Source organism: Alosa sapidissima, chromosome 8, assembly GCF_018492685.1.
Source record: "Alosa sapidissima isolate fAloSap1 chromosome 8, fAloSap1.pri, whole genome shotgun sequence".
Taxonomy (NCBI): Eukaryota; Metazoa; Chordata; class Actinopteri; order Clupeiformes; family Clupeidae; genus Alosa; species Alosa sapidissima.
In genome coordinates this window covers 20,204,478-20,221,977 of record NC_055964.1, presented here as the reverse complement: position 1 = coordinate 20,221,977, position 17,500 = coordinate 20,204,478, and the positions used below count along the sequence as shown (strand labels likewise).

General features: G+C 47.1%; 2 protein-coding genes across 5 annotated transcripts in view; one reads left to right on the top strand and one right to left on the bottom strand.

The window, feature by feature from the left end:
* The window catches only part of si:ch73-72b7.1 (netrin receptor UNC5C), a 143,397-nt gene extending 133,546 nt beyond the window's left edge, over window positions 1–9,851 (top strand). For both annotated transcript variants that reach the window (XM_042100275.1, XM_042100274.1), the window contains 5 exons: window positions 1,410–1,643; window positions 2,640–2,789; window positions 3,272–3,436; window positions 5,506–5,684; window positions 7,515–9,851. In XM_042100275.1, the coding sequence (XP_041956209.1) occupies window positions 1,410–1,643; window positions 2,640–2,789; window positions 3,272–3,436; window positions 5,506–5,684; window positions 7,515–7,674 (888 nt within the window). In that variant the 3' untranslated portion in view covers window positions 7,675–9,851. The remainder of the gene's footprint in view (window positions 1–1,409; window positions 1,644–2,639; window positions 2,790–3,271; window positions 3,437–5,505; window positions 5,685–7,514) is intronic.
* A 1,781-nt stretch (window positions 9,852–11,632) lies between these two features.
* bmpr1ba (bone morphogenetic protein receptor, type IBa) overlaps window positions 11,633–17,500 on the bottom strand; it is a 50,583-nt gene continuing 44,715 nt past the window's right edge. For all 3 annotated transcript variants that reach the window (XM_042100299.1, XM_042100301.1, XM_042100300.1), the window contains exons 6-12: window positions 17,096–17,192; window positions 16,662–16,800; window positions 15,941–16,133; window positions 14,310–14,607; window positions 13,815–13,990; window positions 13,190–13,320; window positions 11,633–12,887 (exon numbers count right to left, since the gene is read on the bottom strand). In XM_042100299.1, the coding sequence (XP_041956233.1) occupies window positions 12,762–12,887; window positions 13,190–13,320; window positions 13,815–13,990; window positions 14,310–14,607; window positions 15,941–16,133; window positions 16,662–16,800; window positions 17,096–17,192 (1,160 nt within the window). In that variant the 3' untranslated portion in view covers window positions 11,633–12,761. The remainder of the gene's footprint in view (window positions 12,888–13,189; window positions 13,321–13,814; window positions 13,991–14,309; window positions 14,608–15,940; window positions 16,134–16,661; window positions 16,801–17,095; window positions 17,193–17,500) is intronic.

The following is a 17,500-nucleotide window of genomic DNA, read 5'->3' as shown; positions in this document are numbered from 1 at the left end:
GTTTAGAGTGGCTAGTGCTCAGGAAAAGAGCCGAGACCAGGGGACCGTGTTGGACATTAAAGAGCCGGCCGAGAGATGGGGGGGGGGGGGTGACTCAATTCCCGTGCTTTCAAAAGCACACTAGGGAGCTGCCTATAGCCTACCTCCATGCCTGGGAAAGAAACGAAGGAAAAGAGGTGTATTTACAGACAAAACAATATGTGTGATATTGAGGTAATTGGATAAAATTTGCAAGAGCATTCATAAATCCTCTTTAAAATTGCCCATGCTTTCATCTCCCTATTGCTCTCTCCACTACTCTACCCTTTTCTCTCTGTCTTTCACTGTTCTCTCTGTCTTTCTCTTGTTCTCTTTCTCCCTCTCTCCCCCACCATTTCTATCCTTCTTTTCTGTTGTTTAATGACTGGAGCCTGATCCTAGTTCTCTCCAGAGACTAGTAAAGAGAGCTAATGACCATTCTGGAAATGGCTGTTAAACGGCCAAGCTTACTGTAAAGTATTTTTAATTCCTTTTCAGGTTTACCCCCACTCATAATAGGCCAGAAATTAATGATGGTGTGAGGCTCATGTGTGGGCATCGGGATAATAAATAATAAAAGTGAGAGAGCATCACAGCTTGAGCCGCTGTCTGCCCGCATCAGGCGCTAATGAAATGGGAACAGGCTTCTAGGCTCAGGGACGTATTAGAGGGGTCAATCCTTGGGTGGGCTATAGATCTCCTCTGGTGGTGCTCTACACACACACACACACACACATACATGGCACACACACACAGAAGTCTATGAATATTATGCACGGTTTCTGTCTGTCTCTTTTGATTGTGCTCTGTTTGTGTCTCACAAACAGGGTCATTCAAATTCACTCACACACAAAGACATCAGGAATCTGTGTAAAGTCTGTCCTCAGCAATGCAATACATAGCCACAAAGGCTTTATACAGATGTAGACATTACATGCATGCTAACGCTCTCGTACACAAACATACACACGGTCATAAACTCCACCTCCTATCATCCTAGAGGATACACTTATGTATGTGGACTCACTTTAAGTCTTGCGTGCGGCCACACTGACACAAGGCCATTCAAGCACAATCACATACCGTAGCCAATATGACAAAGAAGACAGACATCTAAGTGAAGGCTGCACTCAGCAATCCAATAAACAGACAGAAACATGTATATCATACCAATGCAATGTGACCAATGTGACCAGTGTCACACACACACACACACACACACACACACACACACACACACACACAATCATACAGACTTGCATCCACCGCAGATAAACTCAAATCCAACCTGAAATCCTTTCATCCTACATCTCGCCTTAATCTCCCTCACTGTGCACAATGATCCGTTTATCCTCCCATTCAATTGCTCTCTGACTCCTCCGCTCCTCCAGGAGGTGGTGGTGGTGGGGGAGGAGAACTTCGCCACCCCTTGCTACATCCAGATGGACGAGGAGGCATGCCACGTCCTCACCGAGACGCTGGGAACCTACTGCCTGGTTGGCCAGTCCATCAGCAAGGCCACGGCCAAGCGGCTGAAGCTGGCCATCTTCGGACCGGTCAGCACCACCGCTCTGGAGTATCACATCCGCGTGTACTGCCTGGACGACACGCAAGATGCCTTGAAGGTAAGCACAGCATGGATTTGCTTTCTTCCCTACTCTTACCTACCCTCATTGTCACACTCTAATGTTGGTTGATGAATGCACAATATACTGTATGCCTATTTTAACCACCAAACTTAACTGGACAAAAACCACAAACTGTGGCTGCCTTGGCAAATGTAGTAGTAGAAATGAATGAGCTCCTTAAAAATCAGTAATATCTCTGTTTTTTCTATTATTATTCATTTCAATTCGCCCATTTTTTTGTCTTTTGTCTATTAATGTGATGTACAACTGTCCTTGGTTTTGACTTTTATTTTAAGTGTGATGACCGTCAGTGTTTGTGTGTTATTGTTCTGTTAGTCTTCCAAAACTTTCGATAGTAAATCACAAAATGCACCAGTTTGTGTCCTTTCTTCTCCTGTTGGCGTGCCCCTGACGGACCTGACCAGCTCAATCAGCCGTGTTTTACAGGGGAAGTTAATGAACTCTGCAGTAGGATGTTAAGGCACTCCTGATACAAATAAACAGGACAATCATGTTGTTACAGAGCTCTCCGTTAGTTAGTTTGGACCGTAAGTGTTCACCCAGGCACAGTGAAGGCAGAGGCAGAGACCCATGATTCATGAAAATGTAATATGCACACAAAGCTTATTTTGTGCATTATAGGTTCCTGTGTTGCTGAAGCATAAATATTGCTTACCTATCCAAGTGTCCAAAGCAGTAAGGCAACATTATCCATACACTCAAATATTTATTAATTAGTATAGTATATATGCTCTTTTGATCCCGTGAGGGAAATTAGTTACAGTCGCTATTATTTTGAGATCATGCTTGAATTTGACGGACCATCACAAATGTCGATTGGACATGTTCTGCATGTAGTGTTGCAGAAGCTCAAATGTAGCTAATGCGGGTTACTTTATCATCCACCAACACCAAGCAACACCAAGCACGCCACCACGCCGGTTGGCCTGCAGAGCAGCCTTTGATGTTTTGTCACGGTCTGGCCGCCCACAGGAGGTGCTGCAGATGGAGAAGCAGATTGGCGGGAAGCTGCTGGACGAACCAAAGACGCTGAACTTCAAGGACAGCACCCACAACCTCCGCCTCTCTGTCCACGACATCCCTCACGGCGAGTGGAAGAGCAAGCTGCTGGCCAAGTACCAGGTACGCATCCTACCGCTGTAGGCCTTAGCCCTCCAGGGGGTGCTCTTCAAGCCCACGGGGGTGGTCGGGGGTGGGGGCAGAGGGAGGCTTCTGGGCATTGTTATTCACTCCTGAGCCATGGGAATGAGGGTGTGAATATGCTGTGAGGCCATGAGGCTGTCAGAATGCTCCCATGATTTTTTTCCCCCTTCCAACTGTTTTAAACCCTGTGGAAGCATCTTAGGCGAGGGTTGTCCTCGTCTGAACCAGCCCTGGGACTATGGAGACTTGAAAGAGATACACAACATAGGCCTCTTTAATGTGCAATCCCACCCTGCCTTTCCTTTATATAATGAGTCCATGAGCACGGTCTCCCCGCTCCTGCATTCTAACCTCTCTCCCTTCACCTGTGTGTGTGTGATGTGTGTGTGCGTACGTGTGTGTGTGCGTGTGTGCGTGTGTGCGCGTGTGTGTGTGCGCGTGTGTGTCTGTACGGCCAACAGGAGATCCCCTTCTACCAGGTGTGGAGTGGCTGCCAGCGGACCCTGCACTGCACCTTCACCCTGGAGCGCTTCAGCATCGCCACCATCGAGCTGGACTGCAAGCTCTGCGTCCGGCAGGTGGAGGGCGAGGGCCAGATCTTTCAGCTCAACACCGCCCTCTCCGAGGTAGGCTACATTCCTACTGCTGATTGACACCATCTCGGGCCGGTTTCCCAGACATGGATGAAGCCTAGTCCACGACTGTAAGCTCATTTTCAGGGGAAATCTTCATTGGCGTTCTCTATTAGTCCAGGACTAGGCCCAAGCCATGTCTGTGAAACTGGCTGTGCAAGTAAAACTATTGCTGTAACAATAATAAAGTAATACATGACTGACACTGGTGTATTGAAAATGCTAGGTTGCATTTTGTATGCCTAGAGTGCATAACTTGCAGCAATGCTACTGAATATGGTTGCAGAAAGATAGTCCCGTAGTGGTTTTTGAAGAAAATATATTGGCACAGCAGCTTCTTTTTTTTATTTCTCAATTTTTTTAATATTGGATTGCTGAATTGCTTTTCAAGGTCAGTTTGGCAGTGTTGATGTAAAATCTCGGTGGGCTGCTATGTAAAACTCTGTGTATTGGTCATTGAAGGCAGGCCAGTGAAACCCGCTTTGATCCATGCTGTCCTGGAGCACTGAGTGGAAGAATTCCTCTCCGTTATTGATTGCGAGCCATCAGCTCCCTGTCTCTAAATGTTTGCTGTCTCCATAGGGGTTAATTAAAGCTCCTGGATTGTAAAAGAAGGCCTCGGAGCGCTAAATAAATAAATAATCTCTCACTTATTGACCCGGCCCCCGCTCCCCACGGCATTTTAAATTTTGCTCCTGGATGAGGCATCGGAATCCCATCCATTTCCGCAGCGTTCTCATGGCTCGCTGCTCCGTCTTCTCTCTCTCTCTCTTGCTCCCGCCCGTCAGGTAAAACCAACGCCTCCGTCCATCGTCCGTCGGGCTCCTTGCTTACAGGAAGGGCCGATTCTCTCTCCCCTCAGCCGCACGGCTGCTGTCACCCCCTGAATCCACTCAAGCTCTAATCCCCCATCAGGCTCGCTCACCTCTCTGCTGAAATGGACTTGTAATACCGCCGATAGAGCTGTCCTCGAGTAGTATATTTTCAAGGAAATATGACTAGTTCTTACCACTCCATACAGAAAAATGGCCTCTTAAGAAATGCTTCTTTCAAAACAAATACTGCATTTAAAATCTATCCTTCGAGACATAAAGAGAGAGAGAGAGCAAGACTCAGAGAGAGAGAGAGAGAGAGCAAGAGAGAGAGAGAGAGTCTGCTTTGGCTCATTGTATTGTATGAAAAGCTCTGTGTCAATAATGTTTTTCTCTTAAAATCCTCAGTGGCCTGCTTCATCTCCCCTCTAATTGATAATCCTGTTTACACAGGCAGCGGTGCTGCAGTATTGTCTTGGGCTCGGTGCGGTTTGTTTTGGAGCGGAAATGTTTCAAGCCTCTCTTATGGCACTTAAAGGCAGGGGGAAAAAGCTGGGTTCCATAATGGGCTCTTTGTTTATTATTGGAATTCATTAAGGGAGGCATTTATAATCAGGCATAGCTGGCATTGCAGATGAGATGTGTGTGTGTGTGTGTGTGTGTGTCGTGGCGAGGGGGAGGGAGAGCTATCCCTCCCATTGAGAGATGGATGAGGAGTTCGCTTTGGTAAAATTGCTTTACGGATGCCAAAGGAAGGCCAAAAGAGGAGAAAGCGAAAGAGAGAGGGAGGGAGGGATGGAGAGAGAGAGAGAGAGAGAGAGAGAGAGTGAGAGACGAGCCCACCACAGTCAGATCGCTGGAGACTGCTGTGTTCCTTGCCATGGTAACAACAGATGAGGGTGGTCGGTCCAGCCTTGCTGCGCGTCTCTTCTTTTCCGGTTTTGTTCCCTTCGACATTTTCTTGGACTGTTTGTTTGTTTATTTGTTTGTTTGTCCAGATCAGCATCCTGTCCATCTTTTTATGTAAATACAAAAGGACAAAAAAAAAACAAAAAAAAAACACAGAAAAGCCCCACAGTCTCACTGGAACAGGCTTCCAAACCCATGTGAAGGGTCCAGTGACATTAACGGACCACTGACCACTGCTGTGCTCTGCATGGACCACTGACCGCTCTGTGCTCTGCATGGACCACTGACCACTCTGTGCTCTGCATGGACCACTGACCGCTCTGTGTTTGCTCTTCTGTGCAGGACTCCCAGAGCATTGACACCTCGCTGATGGACCCGGCCAGCAACATCACCACGCTGGTGGGGCCCAGCGCCTTCCGCATCCCCCTGTCCATCCGCCAGAAGCTCTGCGGCAGCCTGGACGCGCCCCAGTCCCGTGGGAACGACTGGAGGATGCTGGCGCACAAACTCAACTTGGACAGGTCAGCACAGGCACATGCACATGCACACGCACACACACACACACACACACACACACACACACACACACACACACACACACACACACACACACACAAACACACACACACACACACACACACACACAAAGACATGTACAGACATATGCTGACAGTATACTGGTATTAATAGTGTATCATAATACATAGTATATTGTTATCCATATAGTACAGGAATATACAGAAACACATACACACACACACACACCTGCAGATGTGTGGTACACACACACCACATAATGTGCAAACACAGGAACACACACATGGCACCAGCAGAGATATTTAGACACAGTGAGAAAAGAAAGGCCATGTGAGTGCCAGAAACAGAATTTTGATGAAGTTAGTGAGAAAAACGTGCGCACACACACACACACACACACACACACACACACACACACAAGGAGAAAAAAAGCCCAGCAGTGCGAGATCCTGGAAGCCGAACCCATCTGTCACATTTGATATGCACATAGCTAAATGAGGTGAGAGAGGCTGAACAGTGAGAGAGAAGAGAGAACGAAGGAAGTGAGAGAGAAAGAGAAGGAGAGAGAAAGAAAGAAAGAAAGCGATGTTTGGAGGAGAGAATGTGGGGTCCTGCTGAAGCTAGCCCTTTTCACCTCCCTTTCCCACTGTATGGAGCAAAATCATGCTCTGTTTGCAGCTACTGAGTTCAGCTCCCAGCAGGAGAAGCCTTATCACAGGCTGCAGAGAAAGAGGGAGCGCAAGAGAGAGAGAGAGAGAGAGAGAACGAGGGAGGGCAAGGGAAGAAGAAAGGAAGGGTGGGAGGGAGGGAGAGCGGAGGACTGACATCCTGAGCTCAGTCTCCTAAGTCAGGCATGCATAATCAGAGAGGGTCAAAACGAAGGCACCGCAAAAGAGGGAAGAGAAAGCAGGAGAAGAGCCAGAAGAGATAACCCCGCCCTGCAGCATGCAGCGCCTTTAATGCTGACCAACATGACAGCCCATGCAGGATCTGACCAAGCAAAAGGCCCTCTTTTTTTTACAGACAGAAATTCTCGTTTGTCTTTTTTTTTTTTTTTTTTTTTTTTTTTTTAACTCTTCCTTTATTCACTTTCGCTTCGTGTTTGCTTTCTTTAAAAAGGAGCTTCATTTGATTAGGGGAGGCTCAGGAAATAGAGTTGCCAAGCTGCGTGTCAACTTAGAGTCACAAGTGTTTTGATCAAAGGAGAATGGGAGGGCTTAGAGTGCTGTGGGTGGTGTGGTGCGGCGTGGCAGCTGCGGGGGGCTGCGGGTGGGTGGGGGGGGGGGGGGGGTGGGCTGCCTGTGCCTATAGGAGGCCCTGGTGCTGTTCCCCGGCCTGATTGATCAGGGCAGCTCTTCCCCACGCGGCGCCGCGCGCGCCGCGCAGTCCTCTGGCATGTGTCCACTCCACTCTGGCTCTCTGTCACCATACGCAAACCAGACACACACACACACACACACACACGCACACAGAGAGAGACAGAGAGACATAAACACACACACACACACACACACACACACACACACACACGCTCACACACACACCAGACAGAGAGACTAAATAAATCCCACACGTTGGCTTGGCCATTATCCCACCGGTCTGTCTGCCACCTTGTTCCAGCTCACAGGGACATGGACTACTTTGCCACCAAGTTGAGACTGTGTCCACTCCACTGGAGCTCTCTGTCTGCTCACACACACACACACACACACACACATACACACACCTACTCACACACACACACATACAGACACACAGACACACCTAATCACACACCCTTGTAATGCTACCTTGTCCGTTTGTGTCTTGTTCAGGTACCTCAACTACTTTGCCACCAAGTCGAGTCCGACCGGTGTGATCCTGGACCTGTGGGAGGCGCAACACTTCCCCGACGGCAACCTCAACCAGCTGGCCGCCGTCCTGGAGGAAATGGGTCGCCATGAGAACATAGTCCCCATGGTGATAGAGCTGTGAGAGTGACCTCGGAGCGGAAGCGAGAGCCATACGGCGCTACTCCCACACATACACACACACACACACACACACACACACACGCAAGCGCGCGCGCACGTTGTGAAAGCGAGAGGAGAGAAGAGGTGGAGGAAGGGGGGGGGGGGGGCTTCAAGCGAACAAACAAGAGAATCCTTCACCAGACCACGCAGGTCACAGACTGAAGTATGAAGACGTATGATGAACAAAGAGACGGTCTGGGAGCAAAAAATATGAAAAAGAGAAAAACACTTACCTTGATAATGTTATGAATTGTGCTGTGATTTATCTTTTACTGACAAAACAACAAAGTGGACATATATATGAAACAAGAGTATTGGTTAAAGTTAAAACAAAAAAAAAATCAAATCTCTTTCTATAGGTATTTCTATAGTCTTTTTCACTGTACGTGCACCTTCACGTACAGATTGTTTAATACAGTTTCCATGGAAACGATTTATGCTGCTGTCCAGATATGTGGATGATTCTCCCCATCGACCCCCACCCCCACCCAAGAGCGACCTTGAACAAGCAGGCTACTAACTAACTAATATTTGGAGTGGGAGGATGGGGCGGAGAGAGGAGATGTGGGGGCCAGATGTGGGGACCTCCGGGGGGGGTCCAGGGTTAGTTTCAGATGATATCAGCCATCCTCAACCCTCAGTATCTATGTTCTACCCCGTCCCCCTCTCCCAGTCACACGACTCTAATTATGCACACGCCCCAGTCCCCCTCCTGGTCCACTTACGGTCAACCCCAGGAGAATCATTGTTGTTATTGTTTGTATGCATAAGTCATGTTTTTGCTTCATTTTTAAAAGGAAAAACATCTTTTTTTTTTGTATCACATCTTATCTAACCTTTTCTTTCAGTGCTCTCCTTAACGTTTTTTTTTTTTCTTCAAAAAGAGTTTTTAGTTCACTGCTGCCACCTGGTGGAATAAGAGGAAACCTACATAGTCATATAGAATTGTGTAATTTTGAATTTGTAAATACAGGACATGTATACCAAGTACATTGAAGTGGCCTTTTCCAGTTGACTCCTATGACTATGTTTCTGTTTTGATTTCAGTGGGCTATTGTGTATTGGGGACTTTTTGGGGGGTTGTTCGTTTCGGTTTCGTTTCTCCTGTTTTTACAACAACAGTGCATTGGAGCACTTGCCGCTTATCAGACTATACTGACAAACAATTGTGTGTGTCCGCTTTTTACTAATAATGATGTCGACATGAATAGCCAGATCATTTGCAAAATGAATCTCTCGGTGTGCAGCGCTCATTTTTAACCAGCTGGAGAACATAAAGATGAACCATTTCATGCTCAAGTTTTAAAGACATCAGAGTGTCAGTGTTGAGACATGCATTTTCTTTTTCAGTTTTTTTCAGAAACCTAAAATAAAATAAAATCAAGACACAGAAGAACTTACAGATTTAACATTCCTTGTTGCAGTATTCCCTCTGTATGGAATATGGGATTTTAAAAAATGGTGATTGATTTTTGTTCGCTTTACATGTTGCCTTTGTGGCTGACAATTTTGTGATGTTTCTGTTCGTGTTCCTATGTGACCACAAAACGATAAAATGTTTGACTCAAAAGCTTGTAGATCATTTAATGAATTTAATGGATATGGCGAGACTTAAATGATGATTGCCCAAGCCATCTTTTCATTTTTTTAAAAAAAGAACTCCAACCTCAGGCTCAACAAGGCTCAAGAGACGTACAGCAAGATGAATGGGAAAGCATTGGTATGAAAGCAGGATATCAGAGTATGCTATCATTATTGAGTAGAAACACTCAACTTTCTTACGATGTTAAAATGACAACCATGTTAAAAAAATAATCCTGTTTGTATTTTCAGTTGGATTTGTTTGTTGTTTACTCATCACCGTGTTTGTAAAAGCTGTGTCTACTATGCAAAGTTGGCTTTCTTTATATAACTATGACTAGAGCAGTGCTAGTAAGTGCTTTTTATTTTGTTAAACTGATTTATACTCGTACGGTTTGTATAGTGAGGGTGTGGTCCGCTCTGGTTTGGCACGTTTCATTAATGACCCCTTGAAATTGCTCGCGTCTCCTCCCCTTGGTCAAGTTTATTTACTGTACAAAGTGTAAGAAAGAATTTTTAAAACAATTAATAAATTATATTTATAAGCAATGCTGAAAACTGTGCTCTGCGTGTGTTTTCTTTACATCACCATAGAAACAAGTTTCACAGTTCTTTAAGCCCAGAAAAGGCTATTCAGATGTACCCATCACCACCCTGGACCACTGACATATTGCTTGACCTTTCGTGCAAAGTGGAATTGGTCATTGTTGTATTTTCACAGTGTTTAGGCAAGTAGGCAAAATAACTGGTATTTGGGCAAAATGAAGTAACATTAGGCTGAATAACTTGAACACAGGCATATTGGGGGAACTGAATTACATTTTATTAAGGGAATGTAAAGCCTAGCACATCCATTAATTATATCACATTCATCAACTCTCATTTACAGGTATGTACAGATTAAATAAGGCACACGCCCTGAGGGAGAGGAGGAGGAAGGACTCCATTCTATACACACACAGCAAAACAAGGGAGACATTGATTGTGTTAAAACATAGGAGGGATGGGGGGGCGGGGTCATGATGTGTTCACCTAGTTAGCCAGCTAACATAAGTAAACAGTCAGGGGAAGTCAGGGTTTCTCTCTTTAGCAGGTGCGTTGACACTTTCTAATGAATGTAGCACATTCTATTCAGACTGAACGTCTGTTTATAAGAAATGCTTTGTGAAAAACATTAACAGTATTTTTTTTTCAACAGTTAGCCATCAAAACAGGGCAGGGCACACACTGCTTGTCCATTCTGACCAAAAATTAAAAGAAAACAAATCAGTGTGTGTTGGATTTCAATGCTAGTTTCAGAGCGTGGAACTAAACTGGTGCTTCAACACAGCAGTGTGTGTGTGTGTGTGTGTTTGTGTGTGTGAACTGTAAAATACAAACACCAGTCTCTGCTACAAAACTGCTACACTGAATCACTAACAAGACAGAGAGAAAGGCACTAATGACTGATGGGGGGGGGGGGGGGGTCCAGAACATTCTAAAGGAACTTAAGCGCCATACAGTAGCCCCAGATATCGCTCACACACTATCACACCTCTCTCTCTCACACACACACACACACACACACACACACACACACACACACACAAAGATGATGGTTAGTTTAGTTTCCCACCACTGATAGGTGGACTACCTCAGGGCACTGAAACTCATGGATGGCAACAACCATATCTTGTGGAGGATTTTGTGAAAAATTAACATGTTGACATGACAATCAATTGAAATGGAAAGGCTTCCTAGACTCTCCTTCAAACTGTGCTTGTGTGTGTCTCATACCTGTCAACATTTAGCTTTCCAAAAACGGGAGATTTTTTTTTCGGGTGGGGGGGGGGGGGGTCAGTGTTTATACCGGATCTGTGTTTGCATATTTAATACGTTTCATACACGTGTTTCAACACTGCATTTCGGTCGTTGCTTTTACCTTACCATTACCTTACGCATGCCAGTTATGTATCCACCAGCTGCCAGCCTACTTCCAAAACTCCAAAGCTGCTTGCTGTCAGATTTGGTTCCGAGGGAACAAGTTCAGTGTATCAACAACACTCAATAACAGTTTATGTGATGTGTTAATCAATTAAATTCCCAACAATTTCACAACAGCTAGTTCTCGAGTAGGCCATTCAACTAGCCCGCTTGCTTACGACGAGACTCAGGCTGCGCTGTTGGCACCCGTTTCCTTATTTGGGTTTTGGGTTGCCAGGTTTTAGCCTATGACAAAACGGTACAAAATTGAAACTAAGTGATCGTGTATGTGTAGGGTGTATTTCATACACAATCTGGCAACCTGAATGCATCAATGATTTTAAAATGAAGTTTGATGGCCATGCAAATGACGGGAGTTTTCCGGGAGAAATAACAAAACGGGAGGGTGCCGGGAGATGACCTTGAAATACGGGAGAAACCCGGGAAAAGCGGGAGTGTTGACAGGTATGGTGTGCCTGTCTGCCTCACAATGATACCGAGAATTACAATTCCACTCGTCGCCAGTGAATATAGACAGACATCTGTTATTGACCTTTAATGACCTCTACGTTACTTCAGTCTTTGGTTCAGGTATACCACCAGCCAGTGCACAACTAACAAAGTCCAAGAGAACTTAAAACAGAGAGAGAGAGAGAGTGAGAGAAAAGGGATGTACAGCCAATCCTGATTTGTCTTGCCCTTGTCCTCCGGTCAACAAACACATCGCGCCAGCCATCAGCAGGGGAACCAGGCAGTGGACGGAGTGGAGAAAAGTCAATACTGAGCTGAGGCCTCTGATTGTCCGAGCGACGCTGATCCCCTCGTGCGTGTCCCGCTGTTTGGTTCACAAACGCTGGGCTCTACCCCTCCACCCCCCTCCATCCCTCCATCCCCCACCTCCATCTCCTCACTTCCGTCTCCTCAGCTTCCCTCCTCAGGAAGAAAATCAATAAACAAACAACAACAACATCAACATCAACACCAAAAAGTCTGTGGTCTAATAAAGCTTTCACAGAAAGCAACGAGGAGAAGCTTCTCTGCTGGCCGCCAGCACCGCGGGCTGTCCGTCCTTGCAGGGGCTCCCGAGCGCAGAGATCAAGGACAGACCACTTCCTTTTTAAAGGCACTACCTGCTGACCGCGTCCAGGCCTCTTGGACTAAATAATTCACTCCGTTAGATTTACCCACCCTAAACCCCACCGAAGGGAAAAAAACACCCTTCCCAAAACAGGTCTTCTCATCTCTTATCTCCCCTAGTTTCTCGTCGTTTCCTCTTCTGAGACACCCCCCCTCCTCCTCATCCTCCCTTCCTTCTTCCTCAACTTCTGTGCGGGGGAGACGGCTCCTGCTGCTGGGCCAAACCTGACCCGACCTGATCTGGGGGGGCATCCCGTTTCGACCCAGTGGAGCAAGGGATTGTGGGTAGCTGAAGCGATATGTCTTTCTTGTTTTTTTGTGTTTTTTGTTTTTATTTGCTGCCGGCGCTGTCTGGTCGGTCGGCTCCTCTCAGAGCTTAATGTCCTGGGACTCGGACATCTTGGCCAGGGTCTTCTTGACGCGGAGGGCGGTGAGGCGAGAGGCCGGGTTGTGGGCCCAGCACTCGGTCATCAGTTTGCCCATCTGTCTCAGGCACTGCGCACACACACAGGGACAGGGACAAAAATAAACACACAACATGTCAATACAGCAAACACAGTTAGTTTGTTTGGAGAGAAAGAGACGGAGAGGGAGAAAGGAGAGAAGGAGAAGGGAGAGTAGAGAGAGAGAGAGAAAGAATCAATGAAGGGGGTGGGGGGGTGCAGTGTGGTTATGTTTGGTGTGGAAGTATATGTGTGTGTGTGTGTGTGTGTGTGTGTGTGTGTGTGTGTGTGTGTGTGTGTGTGTGTGTGTGTGTATGTGTGCATTGGTGAGTGTGTGTCTCGTGTGGCCTTTACCTCGTCACTGCTCCATCTGTTGGGGAATGAGGGTCGTAACCTCTTGATGCACACCACTTCCCTCATGTCTTCATATGAAGGATCAGTGGGCACAAGGTCGTGGTACGGTAACTGGTATTCTTCCACTATGCCTGCAAAACACCCACACACACACCACCACCAACATGTCAACACCAGCGAACGACACACAAATATTACAAAAAACACTTCATGGAGAGGACCTTTTAAATAGTACATTTAGCATTTAAGCGTTTGCCAGAACACATCTCCTATTCACACTGTGTACTCTGAAAGCTATACCACAGGGGAGCATATACATCCTCTGAGGGTCTGATCCATTTTCTGTTTAAACATTTACACGTGTACATGGTTGCGTGTGGATGTGGCAGACTCGGCAGGGACACTCTCCTGGGTGCCTCTCTGGGAACTCGCTGAGCCACTTTGAAGTGCTGCCAGCACCAACAGAGGGCCCGCTTGTTGAAAGCGGTTATGTAACGTGAGCGTGGCACTCCGCTCGCCGTGAGCCGGGAGGAATGACTGGGCACGACACGGCGTGGCGCGGCGCAGCTCGGAAAGGGCACGATGTTGTTGGCGCGGGGGGGCGGTGCGGTGCGGTGGGTCTTACCTCCGGACACGCATCTCCTGGCGATTTCCCACAGGATGAGGCCGAAGCTGTACATGTCGGCCATGATGTAGGACTGGAAGTGGTTGCGGTTGAGGCTCTCGTCCAGCACCTCCGGGGGCATGAAGCGCTTGGTGCCCACCCGCGTGTTGGGAGGGATGTCCACCTCGTTTGTGTCACTGGAAGAGAAAAACAGTTCTGATGAGCCATATTAAATGTTAGAGAACATGGATAAAAAAGATAAATAGAAAAATATGTTTTAATAGGGCTGTTTTGTTTTGTAATGTGTTGTATAGCATCAATTTAACTTTTAAACCCACTGAACAATAAGCTGAGGAAATATTATCTGTTCACTCTGTGAAGGGAGGGTTTTGGATTATAGTGCACTCCCCTCACTCTCTCTTTTTTTCTCTCTTTCTCTCTCTCTCTCTCTCTCTCTCTCTCTCTCTCTCTCTCTCTCTCCCCCCCCCCCTCTCTCTGTCTCCCCCCTTCACTAACCTAATGAATTTGACGGCCAGGCCGAGGTCAGCGATGCAGCAGGTGCCGTTCTTCTTGACCAGGATGTTCTTGCTCTTAAGGTCGCGGTGGGCGATGGCCGGCTTGCCCTGCGTGCCGAAGATCTCGGTGTGCAGGTGGCACAGGCCCGAGACGGACGAGTAGGCCAGCCGCAGCATGGCCTTGGAGTCCAGCGTGGTGGACTTGAGGTAGTCGTAGAGAGAGCCGCTCTCGTGGTAGTCGGTGATCAGGTAGAGCTGCGTCCACGAGCCCGTGCCCTTGATGTCCGCCGCGATGAAGCCTGGAGGTGGACCGACAGATGGAGAGAGGAAAGGAGAGGGGGAGGGAGAGAGCGAGGGAGGAAAAGAGATGGAGAGAGAGAAAAAGAGGAGGGAAGAGGGGGAGGATGGGAGAAAAAGTGAGAGAAGCAGGGATGGGGAAAAAAAACAAAGAGGGAGGTAAGGAGATGTACAAGGGGCAAGGAGAGAAAAGAAAAGGAGGCAGAGAGAGAGAGAGAGAGAGCGAGAGAGAGGAGGGGAGAAAGAGAGAGGAGGAGGGAGAGAGAGATTCGTGGAGGTATGAGAGTAGAATGCTGAGAAGCCTGCGTGTTCGCACAGACATGGGTGGTTCAAGGGAGGGAAGTCATGTTTGATTTCATTCCACTAAGAACTGAGGCGGTTTCATCTGACAGCGAGGTCAGTGGCCTCAATAAATTCCGCAGGCAGCTTGTGCTAATGGGCTCGCTCAAAGGGACAACGTGTCAGCGATCGAGGACAGCCTCCACCACAGTTGTCATTTGAGCCTCGGGGGGGGGTGAAGGGAGCCCCTCAGATACATATAGTCTTTAGTATGCAATAACAACTATGGGTGTCTTCAAAACTGCTGGTGGTTACGTGAGGGTTACTGCTGGGGGATATGTTTTGACCCTGCTCCTCGACCCAGGAAAGTATTTTTGGAATATATTCTAATTTTTCCATCTTGTGTAGTTTGTGTAGGAGAACGGAGATATCATTAGTATAGCAATATAGTGTACATGCCCTGAGGGCAGAATGATTTTGGCAGGCTACTTAGTTTTCAGGGCCCTGACTGAATTTACATCTACTGTACTGTTTGCCTATCTTGTCCCAACAACAACCTGTCATTTACTGGGCTTTGAATAGTCAATCAAACGGAGCAAGAAACTAATTTGAATGTCAGCTAGGAATCGTTTCTAAGTACACCCACCCGGTGGTGCAGTCTAGTTAGCTGTAGTGGGTATACTGTGATGTAGTCTAGTTAGCTGTAGTGGGTATACTGTGATGTAGTCTAGTTAGCTGTAGTGGGTATACTGTGATGTAGTCTAGTTAGCTGTAGTGGGTATACTGTGATGTAGTCTAGTTAGCTGTAGTGGATATACTGTGATGTTGTCTAGTTAGCTGTAGTGGATATACTGTGATCAACCCCAAATGTTAATACGTATCCTTGCCTATTTTAAGTGGGTATACTGCGTAGTCCTGCATACCACACTACACCACTGCACCCACCTACTCATAGGTAAGGGAAGAGCGGTCTGGCTGGTAGGACATTCTGGCTACAACCTTCTCCTGTGGCTGAGAACAGGTGGAACTGCTGTGTTTTTCCTTTCGGTTCCTTACCCAGTATGTTCTCGTGCCTCATCAGCACCGTCTGGTAGATCTCGGTCTCGCGGAACCAGCTGGCCTCCTCGGTGGTGAAGAACACCTTGACAGCCACCTTCTCGCCGCGCCACTTGCCCATCCACACCTCACCGTAGCGGCCCTTGCCAATCTGCTTCACCATCTGGATCTGCTTGGCGATGGTGCGCTGCACCTAGAGGGGGACAGGGAGAGAGGAGGTGTTAGTTTGTGTGTGTACGTGCGTGTACGTGCGTGCCTGTGTGTGCGTGTGTGCGTGCATGTGTGTGTGTGTGTGTGTGTGTGTGTGTGTGTGTGTGTGTGTGTGTGTGTGTGTGTGTGCGTGCGTGCGTGTGCGTGCCTGTGTGCGTGTGTGCGTGCATGTGTGTGTGTGTGTGTGTGTGCGTGCGTGCGTGTGCGTGCCTGTGTGTGTGAGTTGTGGAGGGGGGGATTGTACATCGTGTAACATTCAACCACCTGCTCTCCTGTTTCAATCATATTACTTGACACCAAGGCTTGCCAAGTACTAGCGCACAATAGGTGCACCCACATTAACACAATTACCCCTCTTAGGTTACATAAAAGCCAGGGTGATTAAGTAAACATGAAACTCTCCATCTAAAGCGGCCACTATGAAAACACTGTAATGGCTTTTTAAGGTGATGTAAGACTGGTGTGGTGGTGGTGGAGAGATGCTTTATTTAGTGTAGTGACTGGGTCTCACCAGCAGAGGGAGCCCTGAGCCACTGCCTGAGCTCTGCGACTGCTCAATCAGGTCCTTCAGGGACTCTCCGGGGGGGATGTAGGTCTCGTCCTGCTCCAGACCCATGCTGTAGCGCGGACGCGACTCCTGACGCTTGTACCTGCAACAAGATCCATGGGGTGAGTATCAGGTACGATTTTAGAGAAAAATTGAAAGAATGAAAGAAAGAAAGAAAAATGAAGACAGATAGAGAGAGAGAGAGAGAGAGAGACAGAAGGAAAGATACACTATAATATTTCATAATGAAACCATTGTATCAAATGCTCGTCCTAAAAAAAGCTTATCTGAGCTGTTAATCTGTTGTAGTGCTAAGAGTTCATCAACGTGTAAATCAGTGTCTATGGCAGTTCTGATGCTGTCACACAGGGTCTTCACATACGGGCTGCAGCTCTCACCTGAAGTAGCAGAAGACGATGATGAGTGACAGTATGATACTGCAGACCGTCACAGAGATGAGCAGAGCCATGTGGTGGATATTCCCATCCACGTAATCTACACAGCAGAGAGAGAGAGAGAGAGAGAGAGAAGAATATATTAGATGCATTGATTAAAATACATTTCAAAGAAATACAACTTCATTCATCAATTATTTCCATGTTCAGTTACCTCTCAGTTTAGCATATAGTCATGTGCAACTGTGCCCTCATCAAAATCACAATATGCAACATCTTATGGTAATAGTACTGGATTGGAGGACAGAAGAATCCCTTCATAACTGGTAAACTGTTATGTTGTTGCTTAACACTGCAACCTTTTGAGCACTTTGGATCAATTGTGTTATGTGCTAAATGTGCTGCTAC